The sequence below is a fragment of the Pituophis catenifer genome, unplaced genomic scaffold (assembly GCF_029215685.1).
Source record: "Pituophis catenifer annectens isolate HBS135680 unplaced genomic scaffold, rPitCat1.0.hap2 SCAF_4, whole genome shotgun sequence".
Classification (NCBI taxonomy): Eukaryota; Metazoa; Chordata; class Lepidosauria; order Squamata; family Colubridae; genus Pituophis; species Pituophis catenifer.
In genome coordinates, this window is record NW_027256884.1 from 129,491,531 (window position 1) to 129,515,049 (window position 23,519).

General features: G+C 44.5%; 1 protein-coding gene across 1 annotated transcript in view; it reads left to right on the forward strand.

Moving 5' to 3' along the window:
- Positions 1-23,519, forward strand: part of ARHGEF17 (Rho guanine nucleotide exchange factor 17) — a 130,183-nt gene that overhangs the window by 81,541 nt on the left and 25,123 nt on the right. The window contains exons 2-11 of the mRNA XM_070944104.1: positions 2,159-2,236; positions 3,137-3,319; positions 5,989-6,105; positions 8,099-8,191; positions 13,186-13,362; positions 14,971-15,021; positions 17,829-17,938; positions 20,017-20,102; positions 21,866-21,984; positions 22,742-22,955. Of these exons, the coding sequence (XP_070800205.1) occupies positions 2,159-2,236; positions 3,137-3,319; positions 5,989-6,105; positions 8,099-8,191; positions 13,186-13,362; positions 14,971-15,021; positions 17,829-17,938; positions 20,017-20,102; positions 21,866-21,984; positions 22,742-22,955 (1,228 nt within the window). The remainder of the gene's footprint in view (positions 1-2,158; positions 2,237-3,136; positions 3,320-5,988; positions 6,106-8,098; positions 8,192-13,185; positions 13,363-14,970; positions 15,022-17,828; positions 17,939-20,016; positions 20,103-21,865; positions 21,985-22,741; positions 22,956-23,519) is intronic.

Below are 23,519 nucleotides of genomic sequence, written 5' to 3' on the forward strand. Positions count from 1 at the left end.
ACCCTCTGATCGAGAATTCTTCATCTCTGGATGAAGAAGAGACCTCGGGGGCTGGACACGTATTCTGAGAAGGTCATAAATACAAGCCGGTCACCAAGCACCCAAATTGTTGATCAGGTGAACGTAGGAAATGCTGCAACGGTCGTAAGTGTGAAAACTGGACGTAGGGTTTTTTTTTCTTCCTTCAATTAATCAATGGCAGTGTCTCGCAACTTGAAGGTGGGTGGACTTCGACTCCCAGAATTCCCCAGCCAGCATGGACAAGATGTTATATAAGCTGTGGCTTTCCTAAAAAAAAAACATGTTCATTAAAAATAATGCTAGCAAACTCCTGGGTTTTTTTTTTTCTTCTTTTTTTATTTAAGAAGAGATTGGATAACCATTTCTCTGAAGTAGTGTAGGCAGGGGTGAAATGCTCCCGGTTCGGACCGGATCGCCCGATCCGGTAGCGATGGAGGTGGGTGGTTCGGAGAACCAGTAGCAAAAATCCCTGGCCCCTCCACCCTTGCCCAGCTGAGCCGCACAATCATCAGAGGCTTTTTCTTTTAATTTTTAAAAGCATTTTTTCTACAACCTCTTCCGCTGAAAAAATTCTTTTAAAAGTAAAAAAAAAAGCCTCTGATGAGCGCGCGGCTCAGCTGAGATCGTCAAAGGGATCGTCGGCTGATGATCCAAGCTGAGTTGCCTGATCGACAGAGGTTTTTTTTTTCTTTTAAATGCCTCTGATGATCCAAGCTGAGTTGCCTGATCAGCAGAGATTTTTTTCCTTTTAAAACCCTCTGACGAAACCAAGCTGAGTTGCCTGATCGGCAGAGGTTTTTTTTCTTTTAAACGCCTTTGACGAAACCAAGCTGAGTTGCCTGATTGGCAGAGCCTTTTTTTCTTTTAAAAGCCTCTGATGATCCAAGCTGAGTTGCCTGATCGGCAGAGGTTTTTTTTCTATTAAACGCCTTTGACGAAACCAAGCTGAGTTGCCTGATTGGCAGAGGTTTTTTTTCTTTTAAAAGCCTCTGACGATCCAAGCTGAGTTGCCTGATTGGCAGAGGTTTTTTTTCTTTTAAATGCCTCTGACGATCCAAGCTGAGTTGCCTGATTGGCAGAGGTTTTTTTTCTTTTAAATGCCTCTGACGATCCAAGCTGAGTTGCCTGATCGGCAGAGGCTTTTAAAAGAAAAAAAAGCCTCTGCTGATCAGGCAACTTGGCTGGGATCGTCAGAGCCTTTTGAAAGCATTTTTTTACAACCTCTTCGCCGAACCCAGTCACATTACCACCACCTCCCAATCAAGCCACGCTCACAGAACCGGTAGTAACAAATTTTAGATTTCACCACTGATTGTAGGGCAGGGGGTCTCCAGCCTTGGCCCCTTTAAGACTTGTGGACTTCAACTCCCAGAATTCCCCAGCCAGCCATGCATTCAATGGAACAAAACCAAATAAATTTGTGCGCCACGCGTAATTCTACCGTTCGGATATTCTACGACGGTCGATTCCGCAGAATCTCTTTCGTGACAGGCTGTCCGTTGCTTGCAAATGTCGCCGTTCCGATCTCATATTTATTTATATTTCTCTATAAATATAACTCTGCGCGTGTTTCGGAGGTGGAGGTGTCTGGGACGGCAGATCAAGTCCAGAAGTGGGTTAGACCTGGGCAAAGAGGTGGGACGCTCATTGCTAACTCCACGGTGTTTGTCCCGACACAAACAGTGAGGATTATTTGTACCCGGAGAAGGACACGGGGTACATACTGCAAGATGGATTAACACCACTTTAGATTGAATTGAAAAGGGAAACAACAGGAGAGAGGGGAAGGAGTAGAGAGAGAGGAAGGGAAAAGAGAGGAGAGGAGAGAAGAGGAGAAAGAAGAAAGGGAAAAGGAGAGGAAGAAGAGGGAGGGAAAAGAGGAGTAGAGGAGAAGGTTAGAAGGGGGGAAGAAGAGAGGAGTGGGGGAAGAGAAGGAGAAGAGGAAGGAAGAGAAGGGGAGGAGAAGAAGAAAGGTTGGAGTAAAGGTAAAGGGTAAAAATTAAAAACGAAAGCTAAAAGAAAAGATGAATGAAAAATGATGGAAATGACTGTACATTTAAATGTGTTTATGAAAAATAAAAAAACTTTTTTAAAAAAGACGGATGATCTTTTAATGCCCCTCTCTTCTTCGTTGCAGGATATGCGGAAACATGTCACCATGACTCTGTTGGACACGGAGCAGTCCTACGTGGAGTCTCTCCGTACCTTGATGCAGGTAAACCATCCTTTTTGGGGAGAGTGGAAATAGATACTCCATGGGTGTGGAGCTGGGACAAGCTGATATGCTATTCTAAAAGTCCAGCGCAAATGACGCGGTTTATCATATCATTTGCACAAAGAATTGAATTTGAGCTGAATGCTTGGCAACTGGCATGTACTTATGTCGGTTGCACTGTCCTTCTGATTTTTGCGACCTTCTGATGAGCAACGTCAATGGGGAAGCCGGATTCACTCAACGACCATGTCATTAACTTCACTATGGCAAGAAAGGTCGTAGAATGGAGCAAAATTCCCTTAACAACTATTTCGCTTAGCAACATAAAGCTTGAGCTCCATTGTAGTCGTACAACGAGGACTGCCTCTCATCCAAATATGGTTGATTGGCAATTGGCATGTCTTAATGACAGTCACTCGTCATATAATCACTTAACATTTGTAACCTTCCCAGCTCACTTTTTAACAAGTGAAATAACGGGAGAAGCCTGATTCGCTTAACGACTGTGTGTTTCACTTAATAACGTCCCTGATTCATTTAACAACGGTCCCAAGAAGGTCGTAAAACAAGGCGCAGCTCACTTAACTATTGTCCTGCAATGGAAAATTTGAACTCAGTTGTGATTCTAAAAAGTCAAGAACTATCTGTATTTGTTTTGTTCTTTTTAATATTGGAAAGTACGTTTTTTTTTATATAGTACTTTAAAGCGTGTGGAGTTCCCAGACTCAATTCTGGGCATTTTAAATGAACCCACTTTGAATTAGTAGCAGGTTATAAAAAGGTCTCTATTGCGTCTCTATTCTAGGACCATCTGCCCTCCATCGGGGGCTCCGTGAAGTCAGGCCAACTTCCTGTGGTTCTAAATCCATTTATTTTTGTTTCCTTCTTCCCTTCTTCCAGGGTTACATGAAGCCCCTGAAACAGCCGGAAAATTCCACCCTCTGCGACCCTTCGCTGGTGGACGAGATCTTCGACCAGATTCCGGAGTTGCTGGAACATCACGAGGAGTTCCTGGAGGATGTCTCCGAATGTGTTCATAACTGGCACGAGAAGCAAAAAGTGGGCGAGATCCTGGTAGAGTCTGTGAGTATCGTTCCCACGTGCCACTTCCGACTTCCGGAGGAGAGGGGAGAACCAGGCGTGATGGGGGTTTTGCTTCCAGTGATAGGATTCAGCCGGTTCGTGCGAACCGGTAGTTAAATTGCTGGCTGGCCTCACTTCTGCCCGCCCTTTCCAGGAGTCCCCACGCCAGTGGTGGGTTGCTCCCAGTTCGGCCCAGTTCTATAGAACCGGTAATAAAACCAGCACGAGGCTCCGCCCACCCGCCACGATGTCATCAGAGGTGATCTGCGCATGCACAGAAGTGCGCACGCGATCCCGTTGTGAAACGGTAGTAACGGTAAGTGGAACCCACCCCTGCACAACGCGCCCCATTTTGGCTCCAAGGTAAGTGCAAGGAGGCTTACTAGGCCCAAAACGGGGCACGGGGCGGGGGGTGGTGCGTCACTCCCCCCCCCCGCGCGAGGTCCGTTTATGCTCCCAGGGAGGTGCAGGAGGCCAAGTCACACCCCCTGGCCACGCCCACCATGGCCACACCCACCCTGCCGTTCATTAAGGCAGAGAACCGGTTGTTAAATTATTTGAATCCCACTATTGGTTGCTTCTAAATCGTCATAAATGTTGGTTTGTTTTTCACGTGCACAAAATTCCATATTCTGGATCCTCTTACCCTTCCGGAAATCCGACAGTAATTCCCTTCACTTTCCTTGCTTATTCTTCTACATAGATAACTCCTCCATTAAATGGATAGGCTGCCCATCTCACTGGATATTTAATTTAACCCGTTCTCCACTTAATAGAAATAATTGGGATAAAGTTCTATGGGCAAAAGAACCAGGAGGTTCTTTTGCCCATAGAACTTTATCCCAATTATTTCTATTAAGTGGAGAACGGGTTAAATTAAATATCCAGTGAGATGGGCAGCCTATCCATTTAATAAATAAATTAAATAAAGGTCTAGTAGTTAGAGTCACCAGGCTGCAAACGGGGAGATGATCAGTTCTGGTCTTAGGTATGAGAAGCGATGGGGTGACTCTATCCCAAAATCACCTAGCAATATTTCATCCCTAAGGCGGGACTAGAACTCACCATCTCCTGGTGATTGGCCCAAAGTCACCCAGCTGGCTTTCCTGCCTAAGGCGGGACTAGAACTCACCGTCTCCTGGTGATTGGCCCAAAGTCACACAGCTGGCTTTCCTGCCTAAGGCGGGACTAGAACTCACCGTCTCTTGGTGATTGGCCCAAAGTCACCCAGCTGGCTTTCCTGCCTAAGGCGGGACTAGAACTCACTGTCTCCTGGTGATTGGCCCAAAGTCACCCAGCTGCCTTTCATGACTTAAGGCGGGACTAGAACTCACCGTCTCCTGGTGATTGGCCCAAAGTCACCCAGCTGGCTTTCATGGCTAAGGCAGGACTAGAACTCACTGTCTCCTAGTGATTGACCCAGCTGTGTTTCATGGCTAAAGCAGGACTAGAACTCATTCTCTCCTGGTGATTGGCCCAAAGTCACCCAGCTGGCTTTGTATACCTAAGACAGAACTAGAACTCCCCGTCTCCTGGTTTCTAGGTCAGCACCTTAACTGGCTTTTCATGGATCCGATTCTGGTCTGCGCCTCCACGATTAAACCGGGCCTAATGGTGTTTCACATTTTGAGGTTAACTAAGGTTTGGCAGCCTTCTCACTTTGCATTTCAACCCCGGAATTAGGTTTCAACAGTAATAAAGTTAAGGATGTCCTTGGAAGGCAACAGATGATGATGATGACTCAAGAGACATCACGTCATTGGTTAACTCAAAATCTGATTTTTTGCAGTCCCTTGGGAAAATGTTCTCCCACTTATGGGGCTACCTGGTACGTCAAATGCACCAGCTGGTAATTCACATGGGAGATTTCTCATAAATTGGTAAAATTGTCTTTTATTTTTTTGGTTCAGCTTGGCATGGCTCTTAACGATTCTCGTGGGTTCCTCCTTCTGAGTAGACCAGTGTTTCTCAACCTTGGAAGCTTGAAGATGGGTGGACTTCAACTCCCAGAATCCCCCAGCCAGCGCTGCTGGCTGGGGGATTCTGGGAGTTGAAGTCCACCCATCTTCAAGCTTCCAAGGTTGAGAAACACTGGAGTAGACCTACGTAGTACAGGTAAGCCTCGACATACGACCACGATTGAGCCCAGAATTGCTATTGCTAAGCGAGAACGGTTGCTAAGCGAGTTCTGCCTTACCTTACGGCCTTTCTTGCCACGGTTGTTAAATGAGTCGCTGCCGCTGTTAAGCTAGGTTGTTAAGTGAATCTGGCTTCCCCATTGTCTTTGCTCGTCAGAAAAGTCGCAAAAGAGAATCACATGACACACACCCCCCTTCCCGGACACTGCGACCGTCATAAATACGAGTCGGTTGCCAAGCCTCTGAATTTTAATCGGGTGTCCATGCAGACGCTGCCATGGTCGTAAGTGTGAAAAACGGTCGTAAGTCCCTTTTTTTTTCAGTGCTGCTGTTGTAACTTTGAACAGTTACTAAATGAGCTGTTGTAAGTCAAGAATTACCTGTACGTAGATTAGGCCTCCTAGGTGAAGACTGACAAATATATTACAACAATGTTAGTTTCCTACCCCTTGCAAAGGAGTTTAAAATGTTTAAACTTTTTAAACTAAAAAAGTTTGTTAATTTGTTAATTCTTTTGCTCTTTCTTTTTAGTTTTCCAAAGACAACTTGGTGAATATTTATTCTGCCTACATCGATAATTTTCTAAACGCCAAAGATGCCATAAGGATTGCCAAGGAAGCCCGACCAGCGTTTATGAAATTTCTGGCGGTAAGAGGCCCGTCTGTCTGTCCATCCTGCTCACTTTCAGTTCTTGTTGAACCAGAGCTCTTCTAAGAAATGATCCGTTTTCAGATAATTAGTTCTTGCCTGTGCTTCTTTCTTTCTTTCTTTCTTTCTTTCTTTCTTTCTTTCTTTCTTTCTTTCTTTCTTTCTTTCTTTCTTTCTTTCTTTTCTTTCTTTTCTTTCCTTCCTTCCTTCTCTCGCTCTCTCATTCTTGTTTTCTTTTCTCTTTTTCTCTTTCTAGTTCTTTCTCTTAAAGTTGTAGAGTGTTCCTTCCTTCCTTCCTTCTCTTTCTTTCTTTCTTTCTTTCCTTCCTTCCTTCCTTCTCTCGCTCTCTCATTCTTGTTTTCTTTTCTCTTTTTCTCTTTCTAGTTCTTTCTCTTAAAGTTGTAGAGTGTTCCTTCCTTCCTTCTCTTTCTTTCTTTCTTTCCTTCCTTCCTTCCTTCCTTCCTCGCTCTCTCATTCTTGTTTTCTTTTCTCTTTTTCTCTTTCTAGTTCTTTCTCTTAAAGTTGTAGAGTGTTCCTTCCTTCCTTCCTTCTCTTTCTTTCTTTCTTTCTTTCTTTCCTTCCTTCCTTCCTTCCTTCCTTCCTTCCTTTTCTTCCTTCCTTCTCTCGCTCTTTCATTCTTGTTTTCTTTTCTCTTTTTCTCTTTCTAGTTCTTTCTCTTAAAGTTGTTGAGTGTTCCTTCCTTCCTTCCTTCTCTTTCTTTCTTTCTTTCTTTCCTTCCTTCCTTCCTTCCTTCCTTCCTTCCTTCCTTCCTCGCTCTCTCATTCTTGTTTTCTTTTCTCTTTTTCTCTTTCTAGTTCTTTCTCTTAAAGTTGTAGAGTGTTCCTTCCTTCCTTCCTTCCTTCCTTCTTTGCTTTTGATGTTTTGGTTTTTTGAAAAGGACCATCTGGATATTTACAGCTTCTTGGACTGAAGTCATTAACTAGGCTCGTTAGCTTGGTGCATTTTAGCGCCTTGCCCAATCAAATGTTTTGAGGTCTCCGTACCCCATAATCCCTTAACCTCGGCCATATTGATGGAGGAGTCCTTGGTGCTCTCTGAGCTTGGCGATTTCAAACATTTCAAACATGTATACTACATATGTATTTATATCACAATAAATAATTGTTTCTGTTTACAATTGTTTATTATGATATAAACGCATACTGCAGGGGCCTGCGGGCCGCGAGGTGCTTAGATCTGGCCTGTGGGACCAGCCTGGAAATAGCAAAGGATCGGCCCGCGGAGCCTCTGCTAGCAAAAATGGGGCATGAGGGGGCTGTGGGTCGCCCCCATGCACCCTGTTTTAAGCCTGGATGGCCTCCTGCACCACCCTGCTGGCCAAAACGGGGCACAGGGGGCCCCCTGTGCCCCGTTTTGGCCAGCAGGGTGCTGGAGGAGGCCATCCATCCCACCTCCTTCCCCCCCGCCCCTCGGCCGGCCCGCAGAGGACAATTAAAGTGCTGATCCGGCTCTCCAAGTAATTCAGTTTGACACCCCTGACATACTGTATGTAGTGTATATGTATGAAATTTCGTGCAGTAGCTGCATTACCCAAGTAGGTAACATCATTTTCATCAAAGTTGGTTAGCTGGCTTTCATGCCTAAGGTGGTACTAGAATTCTCCTTCTCCTGGTGATTGACTCAAAGTCACCCAGATTTCATGCCTAAGGCAGGACTAGAACTCACCGTCTCCCAGTGATTGGCCCAGAATCAACCAGATTTCATGCCTAAGGCAAGACTAGAACTCACTGTCTCCTGGTGATTGGCCCAAAGTCATCCAGATTTCATACCTAAGGTGGTACTAGAATTCTCCTTCTCCTGGTGATTGACTCAAAGTCTCCCAGATTTCATGCCTAAGGCAGGACTAGAATTCTCCTTCTCCTGGTTTCCCACCTGGTACCTTAACTACTAGACAAAAAACATGTCACCCTGGGCTCTTTAGTTGGAGATATTTAAGTCTCTCTTTTTTAAAATTCTTCCTTGCTCCCTGTAGCAAAGCATGAGGGAAAACAAAGAGAAACAGGCCCTTTCCGACCTCCTGATCAAACCAGTCCAACGAATTCCACGCTACGAACTTCTGGTCAAAGTGAGTATTTCAAGCATGGCTGTGTATTTGGCTCAAAGGAAACCACGATCGAAGAGATCCGGAAAAAAAAAACGGTGTTTCACCTGGCTGACTGCAGAAGTATATGCAGGTAATCCTCGATTTACGACCACAACCGAGCCCAAAATTCCCATCGTGAATTTTGCCCCATTTTACGACTTCTCTTGCCGTGGTTGTTAAGTGAATCTGGCTTCCCCCTTCATCGGAAGGTCGCAAAAAGGGGATCACATGACTCCGGACACTACGACGGTCATAAGCGTGAGTCAGTTGCCAAGCATCTCAATGTTGGTCACGTGATTCTAGGGATGCTGCAACGGGTCGTAAGTGTGAAAAACGGTCATAACAAGTCACTTTTTTCAATGCCATTGTAACTTCGAAACGTCACTAAATGAACGATTGTAAATCGGGGACTTCCCCTAATGTTATTTTTGAGCTCCTCATATTTAGCCTTATTTTCACTTTCTTAGTTTTGGGTTTCTTTTCTTCTGCCTCTTTTACTTCTCTGTGGGTTTGGTTCTTTTTTTCCAAACCGTCTCAGGGACTTATCCGAATACTCCACAATCATTCGATGCGGAAAAAGAAAACCCGTTTTTCATTATTATTATTATTTTTATCACTCCCGAAAAATTGCCCCAAGGGAGAATTTCTTGCGTAAACTCAGAGAGGAGTTTAGAAGAAGCCAGTGTGCCCTGGATATTTTCCATGGGAAATTTTTTCCCTTCTTGTGTTTTCGGTGGAGTTGCTATTCGTTTGCTCTTGATTTTTTTTCGATGGTGTAGAAACGTGAACAGGCCCTTCCTGGCTGAATTCCTTGAATATTTTAAATGCCTGTTCAAAGCCTCAGTTTGGAACTATTTAGAGAAAGGCCGATTACTCATTTTGGACCGCTGAGACCTCCAACCTTTCGGGAGGGGAAAAAAATAAATAAATCTCATTTTCTAAAATAGCCCTGATCCATTCATTTCAAGGAAACCAGATCTGGTGGGATTCCAATAATTTTAACAACCGGTTCTCTGCCCTAATGACCGGCTGGGTGGGTGTGGCCGTGGTGGGCGTGGCCATGGGGCGTGACAGGCAGGATGCGGCATCCTGCACCCCCCCCCCGGGAGCAAAAATGGGCCGCGGGGAGAACATGCCCCCCCCGTGCCCCGTTTTGGGCCTAGTAGGCCTCCCTGCAGCCTCCTGGGAGCAAAAACAGGCCACGGGGGGGGGGGTCTTCGCTGTACCCCCCTGCACCCTGTTTTGGGCCTAGGAGGCCTCCCTCCGCTTACCTGGGAGGCAAAATGGGGCGCGTGGGGACTCCTGGAAGGGATGGGGAGGGGAGGAGCCAGCCAGCAATTTAACTAGCAATTCGCTCGAACCGGCTGAATCCCACTGCTGTAGTCTGTGGAGATGTGAAATACTATGTGATCATAGTATATGATCACAATCGAGCGCAACCTTTCCGTTGCTAAGCGAGGCAGCTGTTCAGCGAGTCATGGCCCATTTTATGACCTTTTTTTTTTTTTGCCATGGATGTTAAGCGATTCACTGCAGTCGTTAAGTGGATTATACGATCGTGAAGTGAATCTCGCTTCCCCGCTTGTCAGGAGGGCACAAAAGGGGATCACGTGATCCCAGGACATTGCAACAGTCATAAGTACATGTCAGTTGCCAAGCGTCCAAAATTTTGATCACGTGACCATGGGGATGCCGCAACGGTCGTAAATGTGAAAAACCAGTCATAAGTCACTTTTTTCAATATTTTGAATGGTTGTTTGGAGTTATAGCAGCACTGAAAAAAGTCCCACAGCCAGTTTTCATGCCTAAGGCAGGACTAGAACTCACCGTCTCCTGGTGATTGGCCCAAAGCCACCCAACCAGCTTTCTTGGCTAAGGTGGGACTAGAACTTACGGTCTCCTGGTTCCAGCCTGGTGCCTAGAAGTGTGTATGTATGCATTTGTGAAGTTAGGATAAAATGATGATGAAGATGCTCCCGGTTCGCACCAGTTCGCAAGAACCGGTAGTAAAAGTTTGTAGTAGTTCAGAGAACCGGTAATAACATTGGCTGGCCATGCCCCTGAACCGGTCCCGGCCCAGTCACCGCTCACTTACCCCACCCACCTCATCAGAGGCTTTTTTTTTTTTTTTACTTTTAAAAGCATTTTTTCTACAACCTCTTTGGCCGAAAAAATGCTTTTAAAAATATATCTAAAAAAAAAAGGCTCTGATGATCGTGCGGCTCAGCTGGGATCGTCAGAGGCTTTTCAAAGCATTTTTTTCTGCAACCTCTTCAGGCGAAGAGGCTGTAGGAAAAAAAATGCCTTTAAAAGCCTCTGGCGATCCCAGCTGAGTTGCCTGATCGTCAGAGGCTTCTAAAAGCAGTTTTTTCTGCAACCTCTTCAGGCGAAGAGGCTGTAGGGGGAAAAAAATGCCTTTAAAAGCCTCTGGCGATCCCAGCTGAGTTGCCTGATCGTCAGAGGCTTCTAAAAGCAGTTTTTTCTGCAACCTCTTCAGGCGAAGAGGCTGTAGGGGGAAAAAAATGCCTTTAAAAGCCTCTGGCGATCCCAGCTGAGTTGCCTGATCGTCAGAGGCTTCTAAAAGCAGTTTTTTCTGCAACCTCTTCAGGCGAAGAGGCTGTAGGGGGAAAAAAATGCCTTTAAAAGCCTCTGGCGATCCCAGCTGAGTTGCCTGATCGTCAGAGGCTTCTAAAAGCAGTTTTTTCTGCAACCTCTTCAGGCGAAGAGGCTGTAGGGGGGAAAAATGCCTTTAAAAGCCTCTGGCGATCCCAGCTGAGTTGCCTGATCGTCAGAGGCTTCTAAAAGCAGTTTTTTCTGCAACCTCTTCAGGCGAAGAGGCTGTAGGGGGAAAAAAATGCCTTTAAAAGCCTCTGGCGATCCCAGCTGAGTTGCCTGATCGTCAGAGGCTTCTAAAAGCAGTTTTTTCTGCAACCTCTTCAGGCGAAGAGGCTGTAGGGGGGAAAAATGCCTTTAAAAGCCTCTGGCGATCCCAGCTGAGTTGCCTGATCGTCAGAGGCTTCTAAAAGCAGTTTTTTCTGCAACCTCTTAAGGTTGTAGAAAAAAATGCTTTTAAAAGTAAAAAAAAAAAGCCTCTGATGATCATGGGGCTCAGCTGGGATCGTCAGAGGCTTTTCAAAGCATTTTTTTCCTGCAACCTCATAAGGTTGTAGAAAAAATGCTTTTAAAAGTAAAAAAAAAGTTTAAAAGTTGGCCGCGCCCACCCTGTCACATTACCCCACCACCACCAAGCCACGCCCACAAAATAAGCCACGCCCACAGAACTGATAGTGAAAAAAAATTAGAACCCACTCCTGATGATGACGATGAAGGAGGACGAATTTGCAGAAGGATTTGGCTTAGCCCTGTTGAAATGGCCCGGGGGTCTCCTGCTTAAGCAGGGGGTTGGACTAGAAGATCTCCAAGGTCCCTTCCCCCTATGTGATTCTATTAGAAACAGGATGTTGGGCTCGATGACCTTTGCCCTGTTCCAAGAAAGATTTAATGCTTCCACGTTTTATTTTTATTTTATTTTTTTATTGGAAATAATTCTCTCGGAGCCTTTTTTAAAGCCTCTCCGGCAAATGTCAACATTCGCCAAATTCCTAAGGCTTGAAGCAACCGCGCGGACGTTTCCCCCCCCCACCCCGCAAGTGGGTAGTAGTTGCAAACTCAGATATTCTTGGCAACGAAAAAAAAAAATATTAAATAAAGGAACCAGGAAGTCAAGGAAGTCTTCAGCGTGGAGGAAGAAATACACCGCAAGGCAGAGAGGCTAGGAAGAGCTAAGGCTGAGCCGCAGTGGGACGAAAGACAGATGTTGCCGATGTTGGCAACACCTCTGTTTATAGTAGGCGGCATTGGGGTTTGTGTATGTGTGTGTGTGTGTGGCTTTGACACACACAACTCATGGGCTTCACAATCCTTGCCTTCCTGGCTCTTATAAATAAATGAGATGGGACAAGGGTGGCCCACCCAGAAATCGCCCTTCCGGTTCCAGCCCCTAGGAAGATGGATGGTTCTTGGCACAGATGGCATTCAATTATCCAGCCGTGATGCTTGCAGCTGGCCAGTTATCCAGGCAAATTTATGGGCTGGGAGTTGGTTATATTGGGCAGAGATGGATCTTCTGCCTGGCGCTTTTTGGCTTCCAGAGGCTGCCGGCACCGTTAAGTAACCTCTGAGTTTGGCACGAGACGGGGTTAAAATGGTGCAGAAATTGGGTATGTCTAGTCCAGTGAAAGCTAATCTTTTTGCCGTCGCGTGCCAAAAGCAGGGGGAGTGCGGGCAGGGGGGGGGTCACACACGCATGTGCCCACACCTATAATTCAATGCCCCCCACGCATGTGCGCACAACCCCCACTTTTGGCACGTGATGGCACAGTAGGCCTGGTAAGCCCATTTTTCACCCTCTCCAGGCTCCAGAGCCTCTCTAGGAGTCTGGGGAGGACGAAAACAGCCTTCCCCATCCCCCCAGAGGCCGGAAACAGCCCGTTTCCCGACTTCCGGTGGGTCCGGAAGGCCCGAAAATCAGCTGGCCGGCATGCACATACACGCTGGAGCTGAGCTACGGCAACGCTCGCATGCCCACAGATATGGCCCCGTGTGCCACCTGTGGCACGCGTGCCATAGGTTCGCCATCACGGGTCTAGTCTAACGAAGAGAAGGACTAGGGGGAGACATGATAGCAGTCTTCTAATATTTGAGGGGCTGCCCCAAAGAAGAAGGGGCTCAACCTATTATCCAAAGGACAGATGGCAGGACAAGAAGCATGCATGACTGGCTGGGGAATTCTGGAAGTTGAAGTCCACAAGTCTTAAAGGGGCCAAGGTTGGAGATCCTTGGTATAGGATCTCCCACTTGGGCAGGGGGCGGGACTAGAAGACCTCCAAGGTCCCTTCCAGCTCGATTCTGATTCTGATAGCTTCCCCATCTGGTTGTCCTCTGCTCTTACGAGACCTGCTCTCTTCCCCCGTCAGGACCTTCTCAAACATACTTCAGAGGAGCATCCAGACTACCCGTTTTTGATAGAAGCTCAGAAGAGCATCAAGCAGGTAGCCGAGAAGATCAACAAAGGGATGAAGAGCGCAGAGGAGGTGGAGAGGAATGCCCGGATAGTGCAGGAGATCGAATCCCACATTGAAGGGATGGAAGACGTAAGTTCTCCAGTTCTCAGATTTGGGCGGAGTCCTCTCCACAAATGAATCATGGCTAATTCACCTTATGGGTCCATCTTGGTGGATCTGAAAAAAGAAATGTGCTGTCTGAACTCGGTTGTTTTTTTGCAGATGTTTAATTACCCAACTAGGTAGCATCATCAGGGCTAGAAGGGATGGGATTTGCAGATTGGAGTAGAAGGAGAAGAACTGTGGGTTCCTTGATGCTCTCTGAGCTTGCCTGTTTTCTTGTAGATATTTCATTACCCAACCATCATCAGTGCTAAAAGGGAGAAGGGTTTGCTCTCTGCAAGCAAGCTACTTGCTTATAAACAGAAAGCAAACCTCACTGCCTTCTAGCACTGATGATGTTATCTAGTTGGGTAAAGAAACATTTGCAAAAAAAAACAAAAAACAACCCAAGTTCAGATTGTCATGTTTCGATACTATCTCAAAATAAATGAATTTCCAACCTGCCGATCTTTGAGGAAATTTTCTCTTTATTGAGCATAGTGATCTGTCCCTGGCTCTTTCGCGGTCAGCACTGACCTTTGCCCCCCAATCCCTCCCTTTCCGATCCCCAATTCTCTGCGTCTCATTCCCTATCTTCCAAGCCACTCTCCTCATCCCATCTCCGTCAGATCACAGGAATGTCTGCCCCCTCCTCCCATCTCCGAGGAAACAGAATCTTCAAAGGAATTAAGTAGGCAAAAGTTCAAGCTTCTCCTCTCCTTCAAGCTTCTCCTCTCCTTTCATATGTCAGCGCTGGAACGCTGACACAGATAGCACCAAGGACCTCACAGTTCAACCCCGAGTCACAAATATTCTCCTTTATTAGTCTTTGGTATTATTATGACAATTGCTTTTTTTCTTTTAATAAAAGTTTTTCATTTTTATACATCTCATTGCGTGAATGGTTAGATACCTGGGTATTATACATTTCAATACAAATAAACATAATATTATTCCCAATAATTACATTTCATTTTCCTCTTTAACTTTACTAACACGTAACTTCTACTATCATCCTTCAATTCTAAACCTTCTCGTAGTTCTTCCATACGTTATATCATCTTAATATCTATTTTTACTATTTTCCCCCTCTTATTTCTACTTCTACTTTTGCTCCCTTCCCTCCCTCCCCTCCCTTCACCTATCACTCTAGTAATCGAAGCTGTGGTCCTTCCCTTTTTTTTAATTTCATATTTCAGTATGCTTCTAACACCAATCATAATTTCTGTTATTATTATTTTATTTATTTATTAGTCATATTTCTATGCCGCCCACTCTCCGAGGACTCTGGGCGGCTTACACCAAAGACAGTATATACTAAATAGCATATTGCCCCCAATAATCTGGGTCCTCATTTTACCCACCTCGGAAGGATGGAAGGCTGAGTCAACCTTGAGCCGGTGAGATTTGATCCACTGATCAGCTGAACTAGCAGTCAGCTGAAGTAGCTGCAGTACTGCACTCTTAACCACTGCGCCACCTCGGCTCTTACATTAAATGTTGAGCATTTAATGTATGTTCATTATGTATTATTATGACAATTGCTGATGAAGGGTTTGGAGGTGGCGCTGATGGTTTGATCTCTCATCTCTACAGCTTCAAGCTCCACTTCGGAGGTTCTTACGGCAGGAGATGGTGGTGGAAGTGGTAAGTCCTCCATACCTCGAGCTGTTTCCCTTGGTGGGAAGGCAAAGCTTTGACATGAGCCCGGGGGGGTGGGGTGGGGTGGGGGGCATCTCACCCAGATGTTGAACTCTAGAAAGAGTACCAAAGGGTTAGATTTGCTCTCTGGCCTCCTTGGTGTCTTATCCACAACTTCATTGCTCTGTTTTCCAAATCTGCTGAGCTCAGATAATGATAGATAGATGATAGATAGATAGATAGATAGATAGATAGATAGATAGATAGATAGATAGATGATAGATAGATACCATAGATAGATGATAGATAGATAGATAGATAGATAGATAGATAGATAGATAGATGATAGATGGATGGATGGATGGATGGATGGATGGATGGATGGATGGATAGATGATAGATAGATAGATAGATAGATAGATGATAGATAGATAGATAGATAGATAGATAGATAGATAGATAGATAGACAGACAGACAGACAGACATCTGTAATAGAAATAATACCAATCTGTAATACAATATTTTTTTTTGTCATAAAATGTTGTAATACAAATCTGGCCACAGATACTGTAATACAGTAATTAATACACCTGGAATATTGCATCCAGTTTTGGTCCCCATGATGTAAAAAAAGACGTTGAGACTCTAGAAAGAGTGCAGAGAAGAGCAACCAAGAGGATTAGGGGACTGGAGGCTAAAACATACGAAGAACGGTTGCAGAAATTGGGTATGTCTAGTTTAGTGGAGTGGAGTGGAGTGGAGTGGAGTGGAACGGAACGGAACGGAACGGAACGGAACGGAACGGAACAGAACAGAACAGAACAGAATGAAACGGAATGGAATAGAACGATGAAAGAAGGAAGGAGAATAGAATAGAATAGAATAGAATAGAATAGAATAGAATAGAATAGAATAGAATAGAATAGAATAGAATAGAATAGAATAGAATAGAATGATGAAAGAAGAATAGAATAGAATAGAATAGAATAGAATAGAATAGAATAGAATAGAATAGAAAATAGAATAGAAAATAGAATAGAATAGAATAGAATAGAATAGAATAGAATAGAATAGAATAGAATAGAATAGAATAGAATAGAATTCTTTATTGACCAAGTGTGATTGGACACACAAGGAATTTATCTTGGTGCATACGCTCTCAGTGTACATAAAAAGAAAAGATACAAAAATATATAATGAAAAGAAGGACTAGGGGAGACATGATAACAGTCTTCCAATCTCTCAGGGGCTGCCCCAAAGAAAAGGGAGTCAAGCTATTCTCCAAAGCACCTGAATAAGGCAGGACAAGAAGCAATGGGTGGAAACCAATCAAGGAGAGAAGCAACCTAGAACTTAAGAAATTTCCTGACAGTTAGAACAATCAACCAGTGGAACTGCTTGCCACCAGAAGTTGTGGGTGCTCCAACACTGGAGATTTTTAAGCAGAGACTGGGCAAGCCTTTGTCTGAAAAGATATAGGGATTCCTGCCTGAGCAGGGGGTTGGACTAGATGACCTCCAAGGTCCCTTCCAACTCTGCGTTCCCCAACTGTGTGCCACCAGAAGTGTGACTTAGCAACTCCCAGCCAGGTTCAATTTTTTTTTAAAAAAAAAAGTTTAATAAATAAACAAAATAAGAAGAAAGGAGTGTGATCTGGTGCCAGGGAAGACAATTAATCCTTGATTTACGACCACAATTAAGCTCAAAATTTCAGCTACCAAGCAAGAGGGTTATTAAAAGGAGTTTTGCCCCATTTTACAACCCTTCTTGCCACGGTTGTTAAGTGAACCGCTGCAGTTATTAAGTTAGCAATACGGTTGTTAAGTGAATCTGGCTTCCCCACTGACTTTGCATGTTCAGGAGGTCGCAAAAGGGGATCACAGGACCCCAGGACATTGCAACCGTCATAAGTACGAGTCACTTGCCAAGCGCCTGAATTTTGGTCACGTGACCACGGGGGATGCTGCAATGGTCGTAAGTGTGAAAAATGGTCCTTCAGTGACGTTATCACTTCAAACGATCTCTAAATGAATGACTGAAAGTCAAGGACTATCTCTATGCAGCTGCTCCGTTAAAAATATTTGGCAAGATGCTAAATGAAGGAAACCCACGCTGTGTATAACGGTGCATTTTCATCCAGCCAGATACCAGAGATCTGTGGGTTCCCAAAGCTTGCCCCTTTTGCATGTCACAAGCCTTGTGTTGTTTTCCATGTGACCTGTTAAGGATATTCTTTGACTCATAACCAATGTTATGGGTTATTGAGCAGAGTACCCCCTGAGTATGCCTATGAAAGCGGCTGAGAGTGAATAACTATAGTTAATATTCTGACACACTGAGTTATGGTAATCTTTTACTTTTTAGAAACAAGTAAAGCAAAGTCCAATAACAATCCAAGTCATACACAGATAAGGCGATATCAGGGATATTCCAAGTACAAAGTCTTCTTACCAGTTGTTGTCATTACACAATAAAACAGTTCTTCTTGATTTTCAAACAGGAACAAGTTCAGTATTAAAACATTCAATAAATAGTAGAAAGCAACAAGTAGCAATGATCAAACAGTGATCATACAGAGAGTTAACAATAAATAAGCAGATAAAATGGTGTAGTGCCCACAAGCCATGATTCAGGCTTCCCCTTAAGTACATTGGCTACAGAGCTCAGCCAATCAGGATACAGGATGATGCAATAGTCTTAAAGCAATATAATACCTTTTGACAAATATGTATTGATAGTTTATATATTGCCTGACCAACTAGTTAGACAATAGTCATTTCCTAACATGACCCTTCCTGGATTTTTTTTGCAGAAGGCAGTGGGTGGGAAGAAGGACCGGTCGCTGTTCCTCTTCACCGACTTGCTGGTTTGCACTACGCTGAAGCGCAAGTCGGGGTCCCTGCGACGGAGCTCCATGAGCCTGTAAGTACACAATAGCAATAGAAGCAGCCCTTCGACTTATATACCGCTTCACAATGCTTTTCCAGCCCTCTCTAAGCGGTTTACAGAGTCAGCCTCTTGGCCCCCCCCAACAATCTGGGTCCTCATTGGACCCACCTCGGAAGGACGGAAAGCTGAGTCAACTTCGAACTGCTGACAGTGGGGCAGAGTTAAGCCTGCAATACTGCATTCTGACCACTGTGCTGCCACGCCGCCAAAAGGAGGAAAAGGAAAAAGTAGTAGAAGAGGAAGGAGAAGGAAAAAGGGAAGGGACGGGGAAGAGAAGGAAGGAACGGAGGGGAGAAGGAGGAAGTGGGGGGGAAGAAGCGGATGAAGAAGGCAAAAGAGAAGAGAAAAGAAAAGGGAAGAAAGGAAGGAAGTGGAGGAGGAAGGAGAAGGAGAAAAAAGGGAGGAGGGAAGGAAGAAAAAAAGGAAGGAATAGCAATAGTAATAGACTTATTTACCGCTTCACAGTGTTTTCCAGCCCTCTCTAAGCCATTTACAGAGTCAGCCTCTTCCCCCCCCCCCCCCCAACAATCTGGGTCCTCATTTAACCGAACTCAGAAGGACGGAAGGCTGAGTCAACCTTGAGTCAGTCAGGATCGAACTTCTGGCAGTGGGCAGAATTAGCCTACAATATTGCATTCTAACCATGACTCTCTACCATACAGCCCCACAACTCTCAGGAGGGTTTAGAACCCAGGACCAGGACAAGAAGGCAGAAGTGCACGTTAAAATACACTCTTTTTTTAGACCAATGCTTATCAACCGCAGCAACGTTAAGACGGATGGATTTCAGTTCCCCGAGCCCACACTGTGGACTTCCAACTCCCAGAATTTCTCGGCCAACATTGTGGATTTCAACTCCCAGAATTCCCTTGCCAGCATGGTTTGATTGCATCCTTTGAGAGAGTCGTTGAGGCCACTTGGAGGTTTTACCTGTGTCCTCAGGGTCTCACCTGAGTGGTGCAAATGGGTGTGGAGCCTTCTTGGAAGTGCTGAAAGATCCTGCAGAAAGCACAGCTCCACAACACAATCCTTTCAGCATTTCCAAGAAGGCTCCACATCCATTTGCATCACTCAGGTGAGACCCTGAGGACACAGGTAAAACCTCCAAGTGGCCTCAACGACTCTCTAAAAAGGATGCAAATGACCAGCTGCATATAAATCCTTCCATTCCCCTCCATCCAGTCGGAGCTGAAGAAGCTTCTTGGATGAGAAGCAAAACGTCTTCAGAGAAAAACCAGAAAGTCCAGTCGCCTCTTGGAAAAAAAAGCACCTTTGAGATGTTTTTTTCAATGCTATTGTAACTGTTGTGGCCCATCAGCGACCTGTGCAGCTAGTAGCTGATTCCGACAGTGAGGAGGCTGGTGTGGTGCTGCGCCAGCAGCCTGTGCAGCTGGCACTCGAGTCAGACAGTGAGGAGGCTGGAGAAGATGTGGTGCCAGAGGCAGGGATTCAGCCAGGGCCTTCAGAACCTCCAGAAGCTCCTTTAAGTGAAGAGGACGAAGAGGAGGAGCTTCTTCTCGATGCACGGGCGTGCAGAGCTGCCAAAAGGCAGGAGTGGCTCCTCAGGAGGAGGTCTCCTCGAGAGTAAGGCTTGGGGCTAATTGGCCACTTCCTTAGCCTATTTAAGGAGGAATGCCAACTGAAGCAATTTGCAAGGAACAACTTCATTCACTCTCCTTCGTGTCTTGCCTTGCTTATCTTATCAGCTTCCTGCAAATTGCTTCTGGGCATTCTGCCAACCACAGTAAGCTTTCAGGTATTATTCTTTGAATTCTTGGCGGCTGTTAATGCAGTTAATTAACAGCCGTTGTTGTAAAAGACTGATTTATTTAGTAAAATAAGGTTTGAACGGACTTTGTGTGTGCTGCGTTCTTTGGGGTCCGTAGCTGGGGCTACGAACAGTAACTTGAAACAGTCACTAAACAGTTGTAAGTGAAGAACGGCCCGTATTAGATTTTTAAAGGAAACTCTTCCCTGTAACAATAGTCAGCTTTTTGTACGGCAAGTTCTCAAGTCTCCATTTTTTTCTTTCTGGGTTTTTTTCTTTCCAGCTACACGGCAGCCAGTGTGATCGACACTGCCAGCAAATACAAACTTCTTTGGAAGATGCCTCTGGAGGACGTAGAGATTGTGAAAGGTTTGTGGCAGCTGCTCGTGTAGAGATATAGAAGCCCTCGTGGAAAGGCTGCGGTTCTTAGGAAACAGGTTTCATCCGAAGCTGAGCCTTCTCTCAAATCAAGGTTGGCCGACTTGCGGGGGGGGGGGGAAGGGAAACAGACCAGGATTGGTGGATCTCTTCTGCAGAACTGACACGACGAGGACTCATCGGCCATTGCGTTACACAACTACGCAACACTCTGCATTGATGAGGTTACCTAGTTGGGTCATGAAATGTCTACAAGAAAATAATTAAACACACAGAGAGCACCAAGGACCCCAGCAGTCCTCCTCCTCCTCCTCCTCCTCCTCATCTTTAATATCCCTCTCCCTTCTAGCACTGATGATGTTACCTACTTGGGTAATGAAATGTCATCAGGAAAACCACCCAGTGCAGACAGACAGACAGACAGACAGACAGGATAGAATGGAAGATAGATAGATAGATAGATAGATAGATAGATAGATAGATAGATAGGTAAGTTAAATGATAGATAGATAGATAGATAGGTAAGTTAAATGATAGATAGATAGATAGGATGGAAGATAGATAGATAGATGATAGATAGATAGATAGATAGATAGATAGATAGATAGATAGATAAGATAAATGATGATAGATAGATAGATAGATAGATAGATAGATAGATAGATAGATAGATAGGATGGAAGATAGATAGATAGATAGATAGATAGATAGATAGATAGATAGATAGATAGATGATAGATAGATAGATAAGAAATGATAGATAAGAAATGATAGATAGATGATAGATAGATAGATCTATAGATATAGATAGATAGATAGATAAGATAAATGATAGATAGATGGATAGATAGATAGATAGATAGATAGATAGGATGGAAGATAGATAGAAAGAGATAGATAGATAGATAGATAAGATAAATGATAGATAGATGATAGATAGATTGATAGGATGAAAGATAGATAGATAGAAAGATAGATAAGATAAATGATAGTTAGATGATAGATAGATAGATAGATAGATAGTTAGATGATAGATAGATAGATAGATAGATAGATAGATAGATAGATAGATAGATGGATGGATGGGTGGGTGGATGGATGGATGGATGGATGGATGGATAGAATAAATGGGTGGATGGATGGGGAGAGAGAGAGAATAGATTCAAGAAAGAAAGAAAGAAAGAAAGAAAGAAAGAAAGAAAGAAAGAGAATTCTTTATTGGCCAAGTGTGATTGGACACACAATGGAATTTGTCTTGGTGCGTATGCTGTCAGTGTACATAAATAGAAAAGATACATTCGTCAAGAATCATAAGGTACAACACTTAATGACATTCATAGGGTACAAATAAGCAATTGAATCATACTAGGAAACAATATAAATCATAACGATACAAGCAACAAAATTACAGTCATACAGCCATAAGTGGAAGGAGTTGGGTGATAGGAACGATGAGAAGATTAATAGCAATGCAGACTTAGTGAATAGTTTGACAGCGTTGAGGGAATTATTTGTTTGTTATTAGTTGAGTCATGAAATGTCTTCAGGAAAACTACCCAACTCAGAGACCCCAAAAGGACCCTCAGCTACAGATATTCTCTTCTATCAGCATGTCAAGACTGCAGGCAAAATCTAGGGAAAGGGCCATTCAACCAAGCCATTTCTCTGATAGAGGACCTGATCCATCTATTTAGGACTTACCAGCGGGAGGCCTTAAATGGATTATTATTATTTTTTTCCCCTGCACCACACAGGGAGCTGTCAGTCCAGCAACCGTGACAGCATCCAGAAGGTCATCTGCCGTTTGGACGAAGACCTCAGCACGCTTGGCCAAGTCAGCAAACTCTCCGAGGCCCTCAGTTTCCCCCACCAGGTGAGACAAACTCCCCATCGAAATGTTGGAGAAGGAGAGTTTTAAATGGGGGGGAAAAAAAGGAGAAAGAAAGAAAGAAAGAAAGAAAGAAGGTTGGCCAAAAACGAAGACTCCAATCGAATCGGTAAATCATGCCTAAAACATTTTCAGTAGTCCTCAACTTACGACCACAGAGGAGCCCTGTGGCTAAGCGAGACAGTTCTTAAAGTGAGTTCTGCCCCGTTTTACGACTTTTCCTGGCCACGTTTGTTAAGCGGATCACTGCAATTCTTAAATTAGTAATGTGGTTGTTAAGTGAATCTGGCTTCCCCATTAACTTTGCTCGTCAGAAGGTCGCAAAAGGGGGATTGCGTGACCCCGGAATACTGCGACAGTCATAAATACGAGTCAGTTGCCAAGCCAACCGTCTGAATTTTGATCACATGAACATGGGGAGGCTGCAACCACCCTAAGCGTGAAAATTGGTCTTGAGTCACTGTTTTTAGACTGTTGTATCTTTGAACCGTCATTAAATGAATGGTCATAAGTCAAAAACTACCTGTACCAGGTTTAGCTCGTTGGAAAGCATCCCTTCTGATTTCCTTCCTATGATAAAAGGACTATAAATTCAGCTTTTGATTATTCCAGCAAAAAAGCTGGGATTCGATGGCTAGAAAAAAATGACCTTGCAGGGTTGTTGTTTTTTTCCCGCCGCAAAACTCACATTACCCGCAGGTTTTCGAGATTCCCTCCTTCTGATCTCTGCTCTCTTCTTCAGACCCTGGATGACGTCATCAAGGATTTAATGGCCGCCATCCACCGGGAATTGACCGAAAAACAGTCCGTGTCCTTCAGTCTCTCCTTCCCTCCCAACAAAATGGAGCTCACCGTCACCAAATCCGACAGCACCGATTCTCACATTTTTGAATTTCCCAATCCGGATGCCCGGCACAGTTTTGAACAGAGTTTCGAGGACGCCAAGAAGAAGCTAGGTAGTTTATAATGATGGTTTGGCACCGGTGTTAGAATCGACTGCATTCTAACTTTCCCGGCCATTCTTCAATGGTCCTTCCTACCCGCACACACCCCGCAGGTAGAAAGCTAGCAGCTCACTATGAAAATGTGTCTTTTTTTTCTTTTTTTTTTAATTTGATTTATATGCCGCCCTTCTCCGGAGACTCAGGGCGGCTTACAAGGCGTTAAGCAATAGCCTTCATACTTTTTGTATATTTATACAAAATCAGATTATTGCCCCCACAAACTGGGTCCTCATTTTACCTACCTTAGAAAGGATGGAAGGCTGAGTCAACCTTGAGCCTTGGAGAGATTCGAACCAGCAGTAAATTGCAGGCAGCTGTGTTAATAACAGGGTGCTTTAAACCACTGTAGTACCAAGGGTCTTGCCGTGTGGTCCCTGATATGCTGGTTTTCTACGAACGGGGATAAGAGGCAGGTTGGAGAAGCCTGGCATAATGGTTTCTTCAATTGTAGACGATGCTACAAACTTGTTAGGGTTTCTTAATTAACTTTAAATTTTAATTTACTTTAAAGAAAGA